A 20,396-nucleotide genomic window follows, 5' to 3' on the forward strand; every position below is an offset into this window, starting at 1 on the left:
TTCAGGTGCGGCCCCTCGGGGGCCACGTGTGGGCGGGGCTTGTGTTTACCTTGCAGTCCATCCGGCACAGCCGGCCCTCCTGTACGATGAGGTCACCGGGCGCCTGCAGGAAGTGGGGGCGGAAGTGGCGCTCTTGGATGTTGTCGTTCTCGTCGCCGCTGTCCCGGGACCGGGACCGGGGCCTGGTGGAGGCGGGGTTTAAAATCAATAAAAAAGGTATGTGATAAGTCTCCGTGACCATCCAGATGACACGTGTGTGCGTGTTCTGTTCTGGACGGATGAGCGGCTGTTCCCCCTCATTAACACGGAGCCTTCAGCCGACCGTCTCTTGTTGTTTTTAAAAGGGTTTAAACCCCGCCTCCTGTCCGTCAGAGGAGCCTCACCTGCGCGTGTGTCCGGGGGCGGAGCGGGGGCTCCGGCCTCGCTGGTTCACGGCCTGGACCATCATCCTGCCGGTGCAGCTCACCCTGCCCTGTGGGGGAGGCAAGGGGGGAGGAGGGGGGAGCGTGAGGAGCCTGAAGCACGAGGACGTAGTGATTTCCTGCGCGGCGCCACGTCTCACCTCGGGGTTTCCCGCCATGATGGTGTAGTTGCCGTCGTCGTCCAGCGAGGCGGCGGCGGTGTGCAGAGAGCAGGTCCCGTCGGCCTCGCGGCTGATCCGGTAGTGCTCGCTCCTCTTGGAGATCTGCTTGCCGTCTTTGAACCAGTAGACCTGAGAGGAGGAGCCGCGGGTTAACGGGCCCAGACGGACCTTTTGAGAGTCTATTTTTCCTCCACAGCAGATCCTCCTACAGAGGTTGAGACCTGAGCTTCCAGAGTGATTAAAAGCCTTAAACAACAACGTCTCTTCTCCAAATGGTTATTTTAAACCTCTCATGGCTCCTCGGCCTCCGTCTCTCCTTTGTTCAGCACCACCCGTATCTACACCCCCCCCCCCACCAGCAGCCCCCACAGACCTCCTCACCGCCGCTCCTCCACCACCACACCGTCATCAGGACGCGTCAAGCAAGAACACTTGTGTTTGTGTTTCTGTGTTTTTAATAGAAACGAGTCCAAATTTCATTTCATTATTTTCCTTTTCAAGAAACGCTTGTTTGGATTAAAACACGTCCTCTTTCAGACATTCATTTTGTCTGTAGATTCCTCCTGAATTTCCCCAAACTCACCGTTCGATAAACCACGTTTGCGCCATTGAATAAAACATTAAAACGCCACTAATTCTGGGCAACGAGATTCTCTCTCCCCCACCTTTGGCTTGGGGTCCCCGTGCACCTTGCAGGAGAAGGTGACCGGCATGCCCTCGAAGACCTTGTAGTGTTTGAGCTTGTGGTCAAAAGACGGCGGCGCGCCATCGCGCCCCGCGGCGTCCTCGTGCGTCACGTCGTCGTCGGACTCCTCCACCGGGGAGCGCTCCAGGCGGAACTCGATCTCGCTGATCAAACGCTGCTCGAAGCTCGACACTTTGTACTCCTGCAAAAGGGGAAGAGATTCAGCGGCGGGCCACCGGTCGGTCGCCAGATTTGGTGCCATCTAGTGGCGGAGCAGCAGATTGCCAGCGGCTAAAAAACCCAAGAATCAAGAAAAGTGCTGAAAGTCTTAAAGGTCTTAGTGGTTCAGGAGGAAAGCCATCGTTACTGTTATTATGATGGTGTGATGTAACAACGACTGGGACATAGTCCTCATCCTCCTAGCTATCCGCTGTCACCCAAACTACCGGCTTCCTCTCCTAGCCCCTCCCCCTCCCCCCGGAGCTCCTCCCCCCCATCGGCCCGTCCTTAAGGGATCATCTGCAGAGCAGCGAGCCCCCCCCTCACCCAAACAAACTACCGCCGTCCTTCAGTTTCTAGACATTTAACGTAAATCGCTGCTTGACTCTCAAGAGGCGGGACAACGTGCACAGAGCAAAACGTGCACGGCGACCAGCACAACAACAAAACGTGCTGACAAACCGTGAACATGCTGCAGCATCGGAATCAATTCAAACAACCCCCCCCCCCCCCTGCATGCTGTAAAATCCAAAAAAGGTTTCACACAATCAGCTCATTCGCTTTGTGAATGGCCGACACAGAACGCCCCCCCCCCCCCCCTTGTCGCTTCCTTTTGTGTGGCATTTGTTCCCTTATCAGCTCATTTCTCCGGCTGGACCCCGTTGTGGACCAGCAGGGGGGCTTTGAGGTGCACGTTTACACACACACACGGTGAATGGAAACCCCCCCCCCCAAGGGTGACGGAGAGAAAACAAGAGGGCTCAAACACCTTTTGAGGGACAGAATTGGACGACGTGTCTTCCTGTAAGAAGAAAAACAAGTTTGTGGTGCCGTCACTCGTTCCAGAACCTTCTATGAACCTTCAAAGGACACGGAGCTGCATTTCAGCCGCGCTGCTTTTCACTGTGTTTACAGCCGCTTAGATAATAATAAGCATTTTAAATACATCTTCATGGGGGCCAGAGGGGAGGTGTGGGGGGGGGGGGGGGGGGGCAGAGGTCATGAGATACTTGAGTGACACCAGCAAAGTCGCGTACACGCAACAGAACATCAATAGAGACGAAACCCGTCGTCGGGGTTTGAGAAGAGATGCTGAAATACTCGAAGATTGTTGGTTTGCGTTAAAATGACCCTGCGCCCCCCCCCCCCCCTCCAGGTGTGTTGTTCCTGGGGGGCGGCCCCCGCCCTACCTGAGTGAGCGGCTCCTCCTCCGGCTCCTGACTGTTTAAGACCGTGGCGGCGTTGTCGGCACCCAGCAGCCTGCGCGCCATCTTCTCCTCATAGGTTAACTTCTGGAAGCAGGGATTAAGTCAGCCGGGGGGGGGGGGGGGGGGGGGTTAGTGTGTCAGTCAAACACACACACACACACACACACACACACACACACACACACTCTGCATCTTGCGTTATTTGGGAAGAAATCATGAATTTCATTGAAGGTGATTATTCTTAAATAGTTGAATTGTTAAGCGGAGTTACTTGTTTCTTCTGCACACACACACACGCACACACGCACACACCTGTTGGCCGCCGTTACTTGTGCGCTCCTCCTTGAAGCGCAGTTTCCTCTCCAGGTCCTGGATGACGGCGTCCTTGGAGCCTTGGATGTCGGAGTCGGAGGCGGCGCGCGGCGTCCGGGTGACGGAGGACTTCCTGGGGAACGCTTTGCTGAGGGGAGAAAACATCCGTCAGCGTATCGCACAGACGCTGTTAGCATTCCACAGCGGGTCCTCTTATCTCCCACAGGAATGCCTGGGCGAGGGGGGGGGAGGAGGGGAGGCGAGGGGGGGGGCAGAGTTTAATGTGCAATGTCCCTGAGAACTAAATCCGCATGTGTCTCTCGTAGCACATGGGAGGAGGATTCTCTGCACAGCTCAAGGTTTCTATACACGGTACAATGATGTGTGGGAATAAATAAAAACGTGTTGGTGGATTAGAATCTACATTCTTTGAATGTGAGGAATCGAATGAATCATTATGCAACAGTAACTTTTGGTAAAACCACTAGTTTCTGGTCGTGTCCCCCCTCCATTTTTTGACGAATGGTCTTTCAGTGCTGCCTACGAGGGGGGGCGGGTCTATCGGACGGTGGGGGGCGGGCCCAGGTGAAGGCGCGCAGGTACTCACATGGTCCCGTTGCCTCTCGGGAGGCCCAGCGCGTTGACCGTGGGGCTGCCGGGCGAGGACGGCGTGGACGGCAACATCGAGGACAGGAAGCTGGAGGCCGGGGACGGAGGGACGGAGGAGAAGGGCGAGGACGCGTCCGAGGGGGCCGGAGACATGGGGGCGGGCGGAGGCGGGGGAAGCGGAGGCGGGAAGTCCTGGGCGGGGCCTGACGGGGAGGACAGGTTGCCGGAGCTGAAGAAGGGCGGAGGGGGAGGCGGGAAGGAAGGGGAGGTGGGAGACTCCACGCTGCCGCCCGCGGCGAAGGGGGGCACGGTGACCCTGCCGAAGGGCTTGTGGGAGGTGGAGGGGGACAGCGGGGAGGACAGGCCGGACCCGGAGGAGGCGGAGGACTGGGTGGCGTAGCCCGCCCTGCCGGGGCTCTGGGCGGCGATGAACTGCTTGGGCCGGGCGTAGTTGAAGGTGCTGGCTTGCATGGCGGCGCTGCTCTCCAGCTCCTGGAAGGAGGGGGGCGGCGGGAGAGGCGGGGACGGCGGAGCGGGTGGAGGCACTTCCTGAGCCGGCCGCTGAGGCGGGACTTCCTTGTTCCGCTGGTCCCGGCCCACTTCCTGTTGCTCCAGTAGAACCTGGTCCTGCAGCAGCTTCAGCTGGACGGCGTTCCTGGCGAGCAGAAACACGGCGGTCACAAAATCAGCCGTTTCTTCTCCGGAGGAGTTCGTGGGGAACTCTGGAGCAAAGTAACACACTTGTTAAACACAATCATCCAGCTGTTGTCGGTTTAAGCGTGAAACCGTCAGCTGGTTCGCCATCCAACCGGAGGCAGAACACAGCTGGCAGACACGTTGGACGCCAGATGTGAGGCTGAAGTGTCAGAAGAGCCGAGTCGGGAAGAAACACACCGACGCCGTGAACCTGTTAACAGAGCTCTGCAGGGGGTCTGTTTCCCCAACAGGAAGTCGGCGTCTCGCTTGTTCCCTCCACAAAAAGGCAGCGGGAATTCTTCCTTCGGATTTGGAATTACTGCACACAGATTTATGAGTTTAGTTCACCAAGATCTTCTCCACTGATGAACTCCACTTGTTGTGATGTTAGAAGCGGCCTACGAGGATCCAGCGTGGTCATGTGACTTCATGTTAAGCTGTAAAAGCGCCGAGTCATGCGGATGACACAAACAACCAGGTTCAAAGTGTAACTTTATTAACGAGGCTGCGGCATAAATGAGTGAACGATTACTGACACGATCTCGTGAACGGACCAACGATACGACCCTTTAGATAAAAGGATTGTGGGAAGGAATTGTCTCCTTTCCTTCGGTAAAGGAGTGGTTCCTATGCCAAAGGAGCCCAGTAAGGAAGCGTTGAAGCTCGTCTCCTTGGCCAGCTGCTCTTATCATGGCGCCACTTCACTCGGCGAGGAACCTTCCTAAGTCCAACCAGCGTGTCCTCGTGTCCTAGTGAGGACGGTTGGTCCACTGGTCCAGACTCTTCAGCCGTGGGGCGTTCACCGACCGGTTTTAAAATCAGAGAACCAAGCGTCAACATCTCCTCAGCTTGTGTTAAACACAGAAATTATTTGTATCCAAAAATAACACCTTTAGAAAGATAAAATAATCTGGAAGTGTAAAAAAGTGCCGACTCATGACGGGTTTTTAGGACTCGTTCCTCCAGCTGTCTATTTTGAAAAGACTGAGGACGACGTCCGCGCTCGGCTTCTTGAGTTTAACGGCCTTTCGTCTGGCCTCAAGTTGGCGGCTTGTCAGGCCTGAAGGTTTCAGGCAAAACCGCGTTGTGTGTGCGTGTGTCTGTGTGCGTGTGTCTGTGTGCGTGTGTCTGTGTGCGTGTGTCTGTGTGCGTGTGTCTGTGTGCGTGTGTCTGTGTCTGTGTGAAACCGCTGCACCAGCAGCTCGGGCTGATTATGGTTATCAGCCTCGGACCTCTCACGAAGACTTAAAGTTAAAAAAGCCGCCTGTTGACATCACGGCTGTTAAAACTCTCCCGACTGTTTTTCAGAGAAGACCCCCACCCCCCCTTTATCCTCCCCCCTTTATCCTCCCCCCGTCTGCACCAACAGATTCCCTGCAGAGTTTAGCTTCACTCAGTGATCGATCCCCCCAAACACGTTTCTTTACATTCTCCAAAGCCCCCCGCGGCCCCCCGGCCCCCCACCAGAGGAGTGCGTTTACAGGAATAGTTTGGCAGCTCTTGGGCTCCTCGGCGCTCTGCGGCCGCTTCAATTCCTTTTTTGGGCCGTGTTTAGCGCACGTCTGCGCCGCCGGAGAGGAAACACACTCCATTCCCCCGCCGACACACACACACACACACACACACACACACACACACACACACACACACAGAGCGTGAAACTCCTCGAAAGGCCTTCGCTGCATTTCTTTCTGGTCCTTTTGGCGTTTGACATTCAGTGTGGAGGGGGGGGGGGGGGGGTAGAGGGGGAGGGGGGGATAACGAGTTTCTTATGCTTGTTGACTAATGAACACATTTATTTCACTTTACTAAATGACTTTTAAAGTCCTTGTAAAACCTTTTGTTGTTGCATGGAGCAGCGATCTAATCACGGAGTCGTGTTAACGGTTCAACGTGCTCTTTGAGGACGCCAGCTTGTATAATTTGCAGCTGCATGAGCAACTTTATGGCCTACGTAAGGATTTACATCGAGCGAAGGTCACCCCCCCCCCCCCCCCCCCTTCCCTCCCTCCCCCCATCGCCCAAACCGCTCGACGAGGCCGCCAGGAGGCCCACGTAAGTGCCGCCTGCTCTTGCGAGGAATCGGACGGCCGTCTCTCGTCTCCGTGTCCCCAGCTAGAGGGGATGTTTTCCTCCGTTGCCACGACGACGGCGCCGTGTTTAGCTGCTGCGGCCGCAGAGCCTCGGTAACGCCAGTGAGCTACTTTCTTTGGGCTGGATCCCGTCCGTAAACTCTTTTCGTGTGGGGGGGGGGGGGGCGCAGTAACTGGTCTCCACCAGCAGCATCTTGCTCCAATAAACGGACACCCAAACATCTCAGGTGGCCGCGTTTACTCCAACAACAACAACAGCAACAGCAACAGGGGCCCGCGGCGAGAAACCCGGCTGGCGCTGATGACAGGAAGCGGGCCAGCGAGGGGGGGGGGGGGGGGCGGGGCCACAGGAAGTACTTGAGTGTACACGGCCAGTAATGAGGGGTTTCCTTCTGTAAACAACAACAAGGGGGGACTGAGGAGGCGCCTGTTCGCTCTGTAAACAGAAAAGGTGAGATTGCATGCTTCACCCCGGTGTGTGTGTGTGTGTGTGTGTGTGTGTGTGTGTGTGTGCGTGTGTGCGTGTCGTCGCCTAGCAACGGGTCGACCTTGCCATTTGTCAATAATATGAACTCCAGATAGTCGAACTGAGCTCCGGTATCACACCCACAACACAAACACAAAGCCAACGTGTGCATTCCTTGTTTTTGTTTTCTTTCACTGCTGCCACGCACACGCACGCACACGCACACGCACAGAGCGCAGCGTCATCGCTTTGGTGCGTCAACAGCAACCTGTGTGATGCCCCCGAGCGGGAGGAGAGCTCCGCGGGACGGATGTCTGAGGGACTCCAGCGGCAGACTCACAACCTGACTGACTGTTTTCTGACTGACGCGTCAGCGACTGACTGGAAGTGTGTCACGGTTTCATCACGTTCTACAGACTTTATCTGCGTCTGAATTAAAGTGAGCTGCTGTGAAAGTCGACTTGATTCCAAGGAAGAAAACACACACACACACAGACACAGACACACGCACAGAGACACACACAGAGACACACAACTCTCCTGACTCCCTCGACTCCCACAAGATTCTCCAACTTTCCGAGAACATTTCAACATAACGACACGACCAAATCTTTTAATCCCCCCCAGCCTTTGTTCTCCTGGTGTCTTTTACTCATTCTCAACCCCTCTCCCCCCCTCCCTCCCTCCTCCCCCCTCCTCCCCCCCGTTCTGTGGAGCTCTAATTGCACACACACCACATAAAACAGAACCAGACTGTTTTCCTTCCCCCCCCCTTTAACCGTAGAGCGTTTCTCTTATTGCAGCCACTTTCTCTCTTTCTCTCCTCTGCTATTATGTTCCTCTATAGGCTCATATTTCACATCCACAATCAGCCAGCCTTTTCTCCCCCCTCCTCACCCCTCCTCCCCCCTTCACCTCTTGCTCTTTCCATCCGAGTGCTGGGTTTTTTTCTTCTCTACAGCAGGAATGCTGCAGACGTTCTCCCCTGGATTGGAGCGGGGAAAGACATTGCCTTCAAATGGGATTAGCAGCAGGAGGAGGAGGAGGAGGAGGAGAGGGGGAGGAAGAGGAGAGGGGGAGGAAGAGGAGGAGAAGTGAAAGAGTTGGATGAGTAAGAAGCCCTCTCAGACTCTTTTGTGCTCACTAATCCGTCCGACTCCACGGAGGAGCTGTGCAAACAGGAGGAGTCATTCCTTGTCCTGAGCTGGCTGCACCTCCTCCTCCTCCTCCTCAGTGCGGGGGTGTCACGCACCCCCCCGGCACCCCCCCCCCACTCTGAGAACATGTGATTTAAACACAAAGCCAGCTGCTCGTCAATCATCTGCCTGCCCGTCTTCCTGATTCTCATTCAAAGACAAAGTGTTTGGCTTCTTCATTTGAAGTAAGTAACTTTTCGCCCTGAAAAGTGTAGAAATGACAAAAGAAAAGCCCCCCCTCCCCCCCCGTCTCCCCCCCGGCGTTCCCTCCCCAGTCCAGGCTGCCAGCGTACACAGTAAAGCGAGGTTTTACCTTCAGGCGCAGCGGCTGTGGTATTCCCCTGCAGAGAGCACGAGTAGGTCGCAGTGCAGCCGGCCAGGTGTGAGGAGCATATATAGAGACTCCTCTCTCTCCATGAGTCAGGCTCTCTGCAGCTCCTCCTCTTCACAATAAAAGCCCCACGGCCTGCCTGAGAACAGTCCCCTTTTCACAATAAAAGCCCATCGAAAACTTTAAGGACTTCCCTTTCGGGAGTCAGGAATCCAGAAGTAGCCGATAAAGGGAAGAGAGGACTTTGTCTATTTGCTTTTCACGCGTCCTTTTTGTGTGCGCGTTTATATTGTTTCCTGAGCGGCTGAACATTCGACAGCAGGATGATTGAGGAGGCAGTTTAAGGAAATTAATCATCAATTCATTCAGGTCCAGGTGACACAAATGAACTCCGTCTATTGTGAAGTAACGTTTGAAACGACGCCCTTTCTGGGACACAATGCACTCACTCACACGCGTGTTCACAGGTTAAACAATTCTCCTCGTTTTTGTGGGATGAAACTAATCAAATGAATAAGTCGTTTCCATCTGGCTCTATTTTTAGAGTTGCAGTGTGTTTTTTTGCCGACTCGCTGATGAGTCACAGTGTGTTGATGGGAGGCGGGAGGTCCGAGGGGGGAGGACGAGGGGAGGACGAGGGGCTGTGTAGTTTAGATATGAGATTTTTAACACTCACAATATGGCGACCGGGAGGAATTTTTGCACATGAGCGACTTTAGAAAAGCTTTCTGGGTCACGATCATGTGGAGAAGAGAATTTAGAGGCTGATTTGAAAGAAATACAGAAATGATCATGTAAGAGAACAAAGCAGATTTTTAGTTTTTAAATAATTCCAGTGCGACAGCAGGACTTGTTGCCATCTATATATGTTCTCTGTTAAATTGACAGCTGGTTTGGTGTGATATATGTTATTGATATTGATTTTTTTCATTCTCATGACAATATCTGCCTCTTTATTAATTCATTTTTTTCATTCTTATGGCGTTTGTTTTTACATCTGGATGTAGTGTAACCCTGGGTGCCAGTGACGTGGATTTTCCACATGGTCCCATTGGCCTCCTGTGTGTGCGTGTTGTTGTTGGGGAGAGGTCAGAGGTCGCTGGGCCCTTGTACAGGGTCCCCCCCCCCCTTGAGGTGCCAGTCCCCGATGCCCTGGTTCACCAGCGGAGGCGAGTCGGTGACAGTGTGTGTGTGTGTGTGTGTGTGTGTGTCGTTATGCCCACTAACTAGTGGCAGTGGTCCTAAAGAGGGATTCAGTCACACACACACACACACACACACACACCAGCGTCAGCCGGGGTCAGCATTTAATCGGAGGTTGATTGACCTCATCCGGAAACAATGTGATCCTGTGTGTGTGTGTAACGTGTAACGTGTAGCGTGTCTCTGTGTTTAACATACCAGGGTGTTCTTTCCTGGGAAACACACAGCGTGCTTTCTGTGAGGGGATCATTGAGGCCTGTTAGTTTCCATGCTGTCAACTCACACACACACACACACACACACACACACACACACACACACACACACGGGTCTCTCGTCTCTTTTCATCGCCCCCCCATGTTATGAAGGTCAGCTCTGACAACTCTCTTCCTTATTTGGAAGGCTTCTCCATTCCTCGCGGGTCATTGTAGCCGAACCGACCAATCCGGCGGTCGGTCGGCCCTCTCGGCCAATCGAGAAGCTCGCATGTCCTTTTAAGGACTGCCCATCACTCTCTCTCTCTCTCTGGGGGCCGATGGGAAATGATCGGCTCCCCCTGAGTCTCTCCGCTCCGACTCCACGTTCGGCTTTTTCTCCGTTTTGTTGCACAATCTCAGCCCTCCTCCCTGATGACAAACAACGTTCTGTTTGCTGCTCCTTCTCTTCCCCTCTGTTCGCTCGCGGTGTTTAACCTCCATTAGTTAACTGTTGGTGACGAACCGCACGCAAAGATCTCAGCGTGCGTCCAGCACCGTATGTGGTTTTACAACACGCGTGTTTCCTGCTCTCCATAAAAATAAAAAAATAAATAAAACACACAAGCAACACCTCGACAAGAAAGTGATTGTTAATACTTCGTTAGAGGGTTCACGACTTGCAGCTCGTAAACAAAAAACGCACACCGGGAGTCACGGCCCGGATGCGAGCCCGGCGGTACATTGACCCCGCTTTGCATCGGACACCAGGAGGAAACACCGCGGTCTGGTGAGTATGAAGGACGCGGCGTTTTGGCAGAAGGCTGCTTGTTGTCTTCGGTTTGTGTGCCGTTGCCCCTGACAACAGCCTCAGTGGGGGGGCGCGGAGGTTTGGAGCCGCTGCAGAAATAGTTTTAATCTCTGCGGTCATGAGACCTGGAACAGAGGCCACGTTAAAGTGGATTAGACCGTTCCTCGTCTTCGTCGCCGCAGGGCGCGAGAGACGTTCCACAGATTCCACAATGAGCTATGAGATTAAGAAAAATGAGGCTTTAAAAAATATCATACACATAAGGAGTGAGTCTTTAGTTTCAGCTTTTCTATTTGATTGGTTGGCGCAGCTGTCAATCAGGGAAACCTGTTGTAATTGGTTGTAGCTCAGAAAGAAGGCGGGAGAAAGACTAGTAGAAATTGGAGAGTAAAAACACCATCATGCACTTTCTCTCTATTCTTGTTTAATTTGCCTAAACGCAAGAGTTTGTTTTAGAAAACTGATTCTGTTCCAGATTCTGTGGATGATGGAAATTCTATACAAGTTAGCCGCTAAACTAGCGGGAGTAACAATGCTAACAGCAAACACAACCCTGGAGAGAGCCAGAAAACTAACGTTGGGTCGAGAAAAAATAAGGAAAATTAGGAACAGTACGTTCAAAGTGTTGTTAATCTCGCTTTATTAGCCTGAACGTTGGTGTTTGTGGGTGTTAATTAAAACTCTGTGGATGGCTAAAATCCCATGGCAGTTAACGTTAGCTGCCATGCTAGTGGGGGAAACAATGCTAACGGCTCAGCTAACATCAAAGACTGCTAGCTAAGTGAGTGCATTGCGTTGGGTATGGGTAGCATCGGCTAGACCAGTTAAGGTTTGTTTTAAGGTCATTATTTCATGTTGGAGTTGCAGAAGCGCAAACAAACCCAAAGAAATGTTGCTAAGACACGTTTTTAAAAAAGCCCTCCGTGGCATGAAGTCCGTGCAACAGAACAATTTCGACTGACAAAGTTGATTCCTGGTCTTACGAAAGAGAGATTAAGCTTTGGGATGATTGGAGGATAATTGCTGCCTCTGCTCCTTGTGCGTTTGAGACGCCCACCCAGACACCACCCCACCCTGTAATATAATGCTTTGCCCCTATTATCACGGTCGATATCGCCGGGGTCACACCTACAGTCTCCTCCTTTGTGTCGAGGTCTCAGCGAGCTGGTTTCTTTTTTTTTTTTATTGCATCATACGTACAATTTAATTACAACACGGAGCTTTAAAGCCACTTACCGACACAAGCCTCGTCTCAGAAGAAAATACCTGGACGTGTGAAGTGAACTCGCACAACCACGTGCACCGTCTTGTACTAGCAGGGACGTGTCATGACACCCAAATGGATGCGGGCAACGCAGATCCGTGTGAAATGTCGCACTTGGCAAACGTGCGCCTTTATCAATACAGGAAGGCTGACACTGGACGCCAAACGGCGCCGACACCTCATCCGTCAAACCGCACGCGCGTTTACCGGCTCCAGGTGTTACGCGTCCACTGTAGCGTCTCCGCGACCGAAACTTTGTTGAGCGATTCGACGAGTAGATCATCGGCGGGCTGAGTTCTACGATGCGTTCACGTTGCATTTGTGAGAGCAGCGGATTGAGACCTGCGGCACCGTGACCTTTGTGATGCCCAACGCTAACTGTAGTCCTGGATCCTGCCAGATCTTTTTAATAGAGACCCGGCCCGTCTTGGAGAGCGTGTCTGGCGCTCGAAAACAGGCTTCCATCCCGAGACGACTTGGCCGCCGTGAACAACGGATTGGCTTAAAGCAGTCGGTAACTTGAGCGCCGTGTGTTTTGTGTTGAATCCTCAGGTGGCGACGGAAACACGGACGTCACATGGTGTCACTTTTATCCTGCTTACTGTAGTCTGAAAATAACCCCTCCGTCGATCTCGCCAACTAAAGCGGCCAGTTTGGAGCGTTTCTGCGTTGGGATTGTTTTTTTTACGGAGGAAAAAAAATGTTTCATTCCAAAGCGACACCAGACGAGACGGTGCTGCCAAATAGCGATCCCTCCCCTCTCGACCGCGTGGCGAAGCTCTTTCTCTCCCCGAGGCCGTGCGGCTTTGGTTCGGAGCCAACTGGCCAACAGGAGCCTCTCGCCCTGAGAACTTCCCTTTGGATTCTTATCCCAACGTCTGACATCAGCGCCGGGCATCAGACCCGCGTACGCGCCCACCGACCCGGATCCCTCTCACAGCGACTTGTCGCTGTTATTGAAGTGGAAACAATCCGTCACGCAGGCCTCCGGTTTGTTTTCCCTGTGATTAGGATCCATTTATTCTACATTTGCAAACGCAACATTCTCTAAAATACGTATAATGCAGACGTCCCTTTTTATGAATAATCATGGTATAAAATAATAACTGATCGTAAGACTCGCTGTTCAAATCCCGGATCAGATCCCTACAAAAAAACGAGCAAATACAACTTTTAGGTCCATGATTCCATTTTTGTGCCAACGGTTAACTGCTTATCATTGCATCATTAATCCATATTGGCAGATAGAGATCCTCTTGGTCCTTTGATTATATATATTATTATTATATGTATATATTTGATATTGATGTAAAAACATCTAACTACTGGATTTATTGAATTACACTACATTTTACGAGATTACGTGAACACTTCACACTAACATTGAATTTACACAGAGCCTGAACGCATCATAACGTAACTGAACTGGTCTTCCATTGATTTACCGTTAGCGGTGCTGCTAACGTTACTAGCTCTCCTCGTATTGATCTAACAATGATTGGTTGTTCACATTGTAACATTAGCAAAGATTATGAATTATAACTAATGTACAGATAACATATTTTACTGAACATTGCAGTATAACGATTGTTTTACACTGTGATGGTTAACCTTAAACTAATAAGCCGATTTGCGCAGATATCCAGGAACTTTTTAAAATAAATAATAAGTATAAAAGTCTACACATTGATACCTTTGGAGAGCTGCTCCCTCAGATAATAAACATCTCCTACATACTGATCCCCACTGCCTTCACGTAGTGAAAGTGAGTCTATTTCATGGTATCGCCTTCTTCTAAAAATACACAACACAAAGGTCATAGTTCCACTTTGTCCATCAACGTTATGGCACGTCAACAAAGTGGTTGCTTCTCCCGCCGCTGCCTCTGATTCAGCGTTTTGTGAATTCATTTTAAATAAATTTCTCCTACAGCGCCACTCAAGTCACATCCAGAGCATCACCTTCACAGCCAAATAGTTACCTGTAACGGTCTGTTTCCTCCTCTACACTCTCAGCTCTGGAAGCACAGAATCAACAGGTCACGAACATTTGTCTCCACAGACGTGCAGATCTGTAACATCCACGAGCACGACGAGTCCGGTGCGCATGCAGTGGGAATAGAACCAGGCTTCACTGCAGCGTGACCAAAGCCGAGTTCGAAACTTCTCCAGAAGAATCTCCCTGCCTCAGTAGGGATTAAGAGGGCAAAATGAAACCGCGTAGGCAAGTTAGCATGCTAATATTTCTTTAGTTAGCGGGCTAATTATAAGACCAAAGCATTGGCTAAGGACCGCAGAGGGTCTGCACCAAATCTTACTGCAATCCATCCAAAAATAGTATCTGTGATGTCATTTATATTTATTCACAATGAATGTTAATGTTTGGTGCCAATCCAATATGTAGAGATGTTTCACTGAATAATGTTACATGTGACTTTTTAGTTCGACCCTCATAAATAGGAATTATATATATTATATAATATCAATTTAAGTGTCAATCGATCCAATTAAATAATTTAACCTGAACCACAATCGTCTGGGGGGGCCGTTAGGGAAAAAGGTCAGGGGGTCGTCAGTCGGTAGGTTTTATTCTCATCATGAATATTTTTTATTTTGTATATTTTGGAGGACGGCTGCAGCACGGACAACAATCAACCTTTTCACAGCAGGTTTTTTAATTGTGGTTGTGGACCGTCCGCTTTCTGTCTCTCAATTCCTATTTCTTGTGTAAAAGCAAATCCATGCACAGGACGCTCGTCCTGGACAGACAAGCGAAGAAACGCAGGAAACAGAGCCGTTGGATTGTCCTCCGCTACCTGCTGACGAGGCGAACACAAGGGCTCTCTGCATGCAAGCAACAATGGGGCCTCCAGCCGAAGCCTCGCAGGTCTGTTTACAGGCAGAGAGCCGACCGACACCCGGCGAGAAGATCCACTCGGTCTCCTCGGTACCCCCCCCAACTCTTTCACAAAGCGGAGACACAATCATTTCCAGCAAAACTCCGAACGGGCCTCCCAGGGCAAACGCCAGGTACTCACAGCTTTGGCTTCGGCCTGGTCGGCAGCGGGGGACCGTTCCCGAAGGAGGGGGAGGAGTCCAGCCCAGAGTCCGACTTTGGTGGTGGCGGCGGTGGCGGTGGGGGTGGTGGCGGCGGCGTGGTTGCTTTTGGCGGGCTCGGCGGCGGTGGCGATGCTGCATTGGGGGGTCGGCCGTTTGCCAGGGAGCCTTTCTCCTTCTCCTCCACCCCTGACCCCCTTTCCGCCGGGGGCAGGGTCGACCCGCCGGGCCACAACTCCACCTCCCGGAGGGGGAAAGCGCCGGGATGAGGCAGCATCTTGGGTGGCAGCTCCAGGAGGCTGATCTCTGTGGGTGGAGGGGAAGGAGGTGGAGGGGGGAAGGCTGCCGAATCCTCACACCCCGAACCAGACACGCCATTACTGGAGGAGCCCCCGGCTGCTGGGGGGCACGAACGGAACAGGAAAGGGGAAAATGTTGTACTTTAAATGTTAACATTTTACACACACACACACACACACAGCTGATCTGATCTGAAGTAGCAGCAGGGTCCAGTCAGGCTGATTCCTGTTTATTCAGCCTTTTCCTTTATCCGCGCTGTGAGTTCCATACACACAGACACACATACACAGTCCAGTCTGTGATAACACACACACACACACACACACACAGAAATATTTACGTCCAGCTGTCCTCACAAAGAGCAGCTCATCAGCTGACGCCGTTCATCCCGTCTCACTCACTGACCACTCGGTGATAAACACCACAGAAGAAGACCACTGTGAGTCAGGATTCATTTTCCTTCTTCACATGGATGCATTTTAAACAAAATACACTTAAAAAGGGTGGGGATCGAATTTTAGCTGCTATCAATGCTACTGTTCATAGAACATAACTGCCCCATATTGGCCTATTTTTTAACGTCGTGTCCCAACTCTGATTTCTGTATCTGGGGCTTCGTCTGACCGACGGGTTTCTCTCATGGGACGCCTTCAAGCCCCGCCCCTCTTCGCCGGACGCACCTGCAGCGACGGTGAGTCGCGCCGCGCTGTTAGCGGAGCCGTGCGCGTTGGACGCCGTGCAGCAGAACGGACCCCCGTCCTCCGGAAAGGCCTCGGCTATCACCAGGGTGCAGATCTCCTCTGAGAGAACAACAACAACAACAAGAACGCACAAACACAACCGCTCACTTATCGCGACACATGTTGACACTCGATCGGTTGAGAGGCGATGGAGAGGCCGTAGACTGGTGAGTCAGAGTGTGTGTGTGTGTGTACGTGTGTGTGTGTGTGTGTGCCAACGTGGACGTGACTGCGAAGAACAGCGGCACAGATGTTCGGGGACGTCTGAGTGACTCACAGTCTGAAAGTATAACGCCTGAAGGGAAAGGCGTCTGACGCGAACGAGCGCCCGTGTCATTGTTTGTGTGCGATGTTGCGTTTGTGTTGTCGTGCGGACGCAGTCCGTCAGACTGAGGTGTGGATTGTGAGTCAAATTGACACATTAGTCACAGCCAAGCGAAAGGCAGCGGCGGATGGCGATGGAGAGGGGCGAGGGTGGAGGTACCTGACTCGGCAGCAGATCGAGGCTCTGAGGGAAGAGGAGACAAGAGGACATGAAAAGGGGTTTCACTCATGTGACAGAAACTCGTCTGTGTCTCGATTCAGTTTAACAATGTATTCGATTCACTGTGGGCGGCGTCACTGATGTTCATCAAGTGTTTTTGGGAAAGTCAGATAATCTGGTTTAAATCAAAAGGAACATTTAAACTATATGACTATTAGTGGTCTCACTTTTCTGGAGAATCCGGAAATCGGGGGAGTCCAGGATCTCCTCGCCCTGACGGTACCATCGGACCTGCAGAGGAGGGCCTCCTCGGACCCGGCACTCCAGAACCACCACCTGGCCCTCGGAGGCCTGGGCGTCCTGTAGCAGCTGCATGGAGGGGGGAGGGTCAGGGGGGGCGGTTTAGGAGAAAAAGAAGCAAGTGAAGGAAATGAGGAGGAAATGAGCTCATCAGACATGTGGACCTCGTGTTTTATTCTCAAGCAGAAGCCCAAGTCGGCACCTCGTCGTCGTGTTACGGTCCGTTCACATGTTGCTCAGAAACCGCTAATTTAAACCCCTTCACGGTCCTCATCTGGACCCTGATGAAGGCGTCTGGCGTCCCACCTGTTTCCAGTGGAAGACGACTTTGCCCCGAGATGCTCTGTTACTTTCTGTGTCCGTTCGATCGAGAGACAGACGTCCGTCGGCGGCGCGCTCCAGCTTCTGCTGGTTGGACGCTCCAGAGCCAGAGGCACTCGCCGTCGGCCCCCTGAGAGGCCCCGAGCCTCTTCCCCGTGTGCCTCATTTAGCATCGGGCGCAGGGCGGGACGACCCCGAGGCGGGATGTCCATCACGGGTCTGACACTGCGGATGTGCGTCTGACTCCTCACTCGTCCTCTCACTGAGGCGGTTACGGCTTCAGAAAGGAAAAACAAACGTCTTGTGCAAATGAAGGGGAACCTGATTTAGGGGCCTGGAGGAGGCCGGAGCCCACGTGGGTCCTGGCAGTGCCGTTAGAAGCGCTGCAAACGGGGGGGGGGGTGTGTGGCGTTGTTGAGCCCCGGGTTTTATCTGACCCCCACTGCTGAAAGCCACAGCGCTGCACACTGTTATTAAGGGGAAGGCATTGAGAGCGAGCCAGTGCATGTGTGTGCGTGTGCGTGTTTTTCCGACCCTGGTGTGTGCAGGAATGGAAGTGGCCTGCACAGAGCCGCGACCTCACCCCCGTCAGAAGCGCTTTGGATGAACTGAAACACCAACTGGGAATCAGTGTTATCCCCCGACATCCGAACCCGACTGCAGAAACGTTTGTCGGTACGAATCTCCTCCTATCAAGTCTATCTATCAAGATTTATTCCCTCAGGAAACAAGAGTTTATAGTCTTCTTTAACACAGCATGATGTCCATTTAGTAAATTGTGTCAAACAGACCATAAAGCAGGGGGTGCTTTAGGGGGGCGGGGCTCAGTGTGATTGACAGGTCTCTTAACAGAGACGTACATGGCGTCTCTGTGAAACTCCACATTCCAAATATGGTTATTTATGTTCCTAGAATGCAAAATGTCAAGATGCCGCCAACAAAAATCGTCAAACTCGAGTCCAGTGACCCCGAGTGACGTCCTGTTGACCCCTGCTGAGGGGCGTTTCTTCGTCGCTTTGACGCGTCACTGATCTACTGTGCTTCTCCGGTTGATCTTGAATATTCTGTCTCTCCTCTTCGGCTTCGATGGGAAGCAAGTCGTCCCCGTTCATGTTGACCTGCAGCTGCAGTGTCCATCTTTGCTCGTACGTCGTTGGAGTGGTGGTCTTGTCCCGTTTCAGGGCGGGTTTACTGTGTTCAGAACCACACCAGAGTTGGTTTAAACAGACCAAATGGACCTTTGGATTATCAGCCAGAGTTAGAAGAATAAGCAGAACCTTTTGCAGCATCATATCAATTTACCCGTCCCACACACGCGTGTTTGTTTGATACTGGGACCGCATCACTGCGTAGGCGGACTTACCTTGGAGAAGACAGGCGGTCCAGACGCCTCGGCGCCACACAGTGACGACACTGGGACGAGATGTTCTGGCCGTACGGGCTGAGCGAGGCACTGGACCAGGGCGGAGCGGTGAGGGAGGCCCTCCGAGGTTCTGGGTGACGCTGAACGTATCGTCAGTGACATCGACGTCGTCTTTTTCTGAACTCTGAAATGAAGGAAGCCTGAATCATCACGCCAGAGGGAACGCGGCATTTTCTCCGGCCGAAATGTTTCTGGTCAGAATAGGATGCTTGAATCAGAGAAAATGATCCCCGGCCATTAAGATGATATCAGGGATGTTGGCTTCGGCGTGTAAACGGAAAGGAGATCAGGAAGGAGTCCAGATTTATACAACAGATAGTCGTGTCGTGTACTTTATTGGAGATGCTCTCAGAGCGGATGGAGAGCACATTCCACCGAATGGAAGTGGAATAAACAAAATGTAAAAGATGCATCTCGAACGTGGCTGGACGAGTGACCTTTGTCCACAGGTGGACGTCACTCCTCCACGTCTCTGCAAAGCAACTAGTGCTAAAGTAGCTGCTAAAGCAATACTTTGCTTTACTTTGACTCCTGCATGGAACTTTTCAAGGCGACACTTAACGTTTCTGCATCCTCATCTGGATCTGAACAAAATCTCAACCAAAAAAAACCCCTCCACTCCATACGAGGAGACGTTTGGAGATAAGTACAGGGGACAGCGCCGCGTTGCACCGCGTTAACCTTCTGCCTCCCTCATCATTTAGCTTGCGGCCTGTGTAGCGGCTCAGGGTTTACGGCTCGTTAAAGGGGCCCGGGTTGAAGGCAGCGGGGGCCGACAAACCGCCGCGGGGCTCAGTTAACCTGCTCAGGGTTGGTCGGGGTCGACGGGAGACGGTCGCCACACTCGATTCGGCGACTCCCATGAGCGATTCTTTAATCATCCTCTTCGCCAAAGTAAATGTGGGAACCACTTTTCAAAAGCCGCAGGACGTTCTGGCACTGACGTGGCGTTTTACGGGGGGCCGACTCATCCAGAGGAGATCCCTCTTTCTCCGTTCCAGCGTCGTGAGACGTCAACACTACTGTATTGTTGTACTGCTAAATATCGCTGTCAGCTGTGTAAATATGTAACATTGGCAGAGGAAAATATGAAAACACGACGCAAATATAACCAATCTGCTCTCGTCCACCCACGCGGCGCTCGGGACAGCGGGCGAACGGTGACCACGTGTCTTATCACGTACTGATGCATGGCTCCCGATGCGCACTTCGACACAGCTCCTTCTCCCTCGGAGTCCGACGACGAGGCTCCTGCGAAGGGTCAAAATAAAAGGAAACTGAAACGGGACAGCAGGGCGACGCATCTCCTGATTACGGGTGACGCCGTGAGGAGGGCTGACCTTCGACGTAAACCTCAGCGGAGGTGTTGTCCGCTCCGATGCTGTTGGAGGCCACGCAGGTGTAGCGTCCCGTGTCGTCCTCGAACGCCTCGGAGATCACGAGCGTGTGCAGGTCGCCGTCCCTCCAGATCTGTACGTCGGGGGAGTTGTGCAGCTCGCGGCCTTCGCAGAACCACCTGGTGGGACGAGGTGAAATCACAGCCGGGGTCAAGGGGCCGCGACGGGGGTTCAGTCTGGTGCTACATGCTAACACCTTAGCGCCGTGTCGGTGCAACGCTACGGTGCAGACGGTAAAGTCGGTAAAGTCATGCAAACGCAGTAAAGTCCCAGCTTCATTTTGACCTTTGGTTCTTCTTTGTTTCCAATCCATTCCTACCAGATAAAGCTCTTAAATATGAGCCGTGACATTTCACCGCGGCCTTGTGACTCAGAATGTATAAACTGTGCTTTGTGCCAAAAGAAAAAATAATAATACCACAAAGGGTTCATTTCTTCGTCACGGAGCAGGAGGAATTATTACTGAAATAAAAACACCGTAGCAAGCGAGGGCCATTACTCTTCT

General features: G+C 52.4%; 1 protein-coding gene across 11 annotated transcripts in view; it reads right to left on the reverse strand.

Annotated features, from left to right (window-relative positions):
• Nucleotides 1-20,396, reverse strand: part of palld (palladin, cytoskeletal associated protein) — a 39,443-nt gene that overhangs the window by 3,257 nt on the left and 15,790 nt on the right. For 2 of the 11 annotated variants that reach the window (XM_078108791.1, XM_078108801.1), the window contains 16 exons: nt 19,835-20,010; nt 19,679-19,745; nt 18,435-18,618; nt 16,678-16,819; nt 16,451-16,474; nt 15,907-16,026; nt 14,908-15,322; nt 13,852-13,887; nt 3,615-4,271; nt 3,008-3,155; nt 2,678-2,779; nt 2,257-2,289; nt 1,249-1,470; nt 563-712; nt 384-472; nt 50-182 (listed from right to left, as the gene is read on the reverse strand). In XM_078108791.1, the coding sequence (XP_077964917.1) occupies nt 50-182; nt 384-472; nt 563-712; nt 1,249-1,470; nt 2,257-2,289; nt 2,678-2,779; nt 3,008-3,155; nt 3,615-4,271; nt 13,852-13,887; nt 14,908-15,322; nt 15,907-16,026; nt 16,451-16,474; nt 16,678-16,819; nt 18,435-18,618; nt 19,679-19,745; nt 19,835-20,010 (2,698 nt within the window). Of the gene's footprint in view, nt 1-49; nt 183-383; nt 473-562; nt 713-1,248; nt 1,471-2,256; nt 2,290-2,677; nt 2,780-3,007; nt 3,156-3,614; nt 4,272-13,851; nt 13,888-14,907; nt 15,326-15,906; nt 16,027-16,450; nt 16,475-16,677; nt 16,820-18,434; nt 18,619-19,678; nt 19,746-19,834; nt 20,011-20,396 lie in introns of all 11 variants that reach the window. The other 9 variants (XM_078108793.1, XM_078108792.1, XM_078108790.1 and 6 more) reach the window with 9 other exon arrangements.

Source organism: Gasterosteus aculeatus, chromosome 8 (assembly GCF_964276395.1).
Source record: "Gasterosteus aculeatus chromosome 8, fGasAcu3.hap1.1, whole genome shotgun sequence".
Classification (NCBI taxonomy): domain Eukaryota; kingdom Metazoa; phylum Chordata; class Actinopteri; order Perciformes; family Gasterosteidae; genus Gasterosteus; species Gasterosteus aculeatus.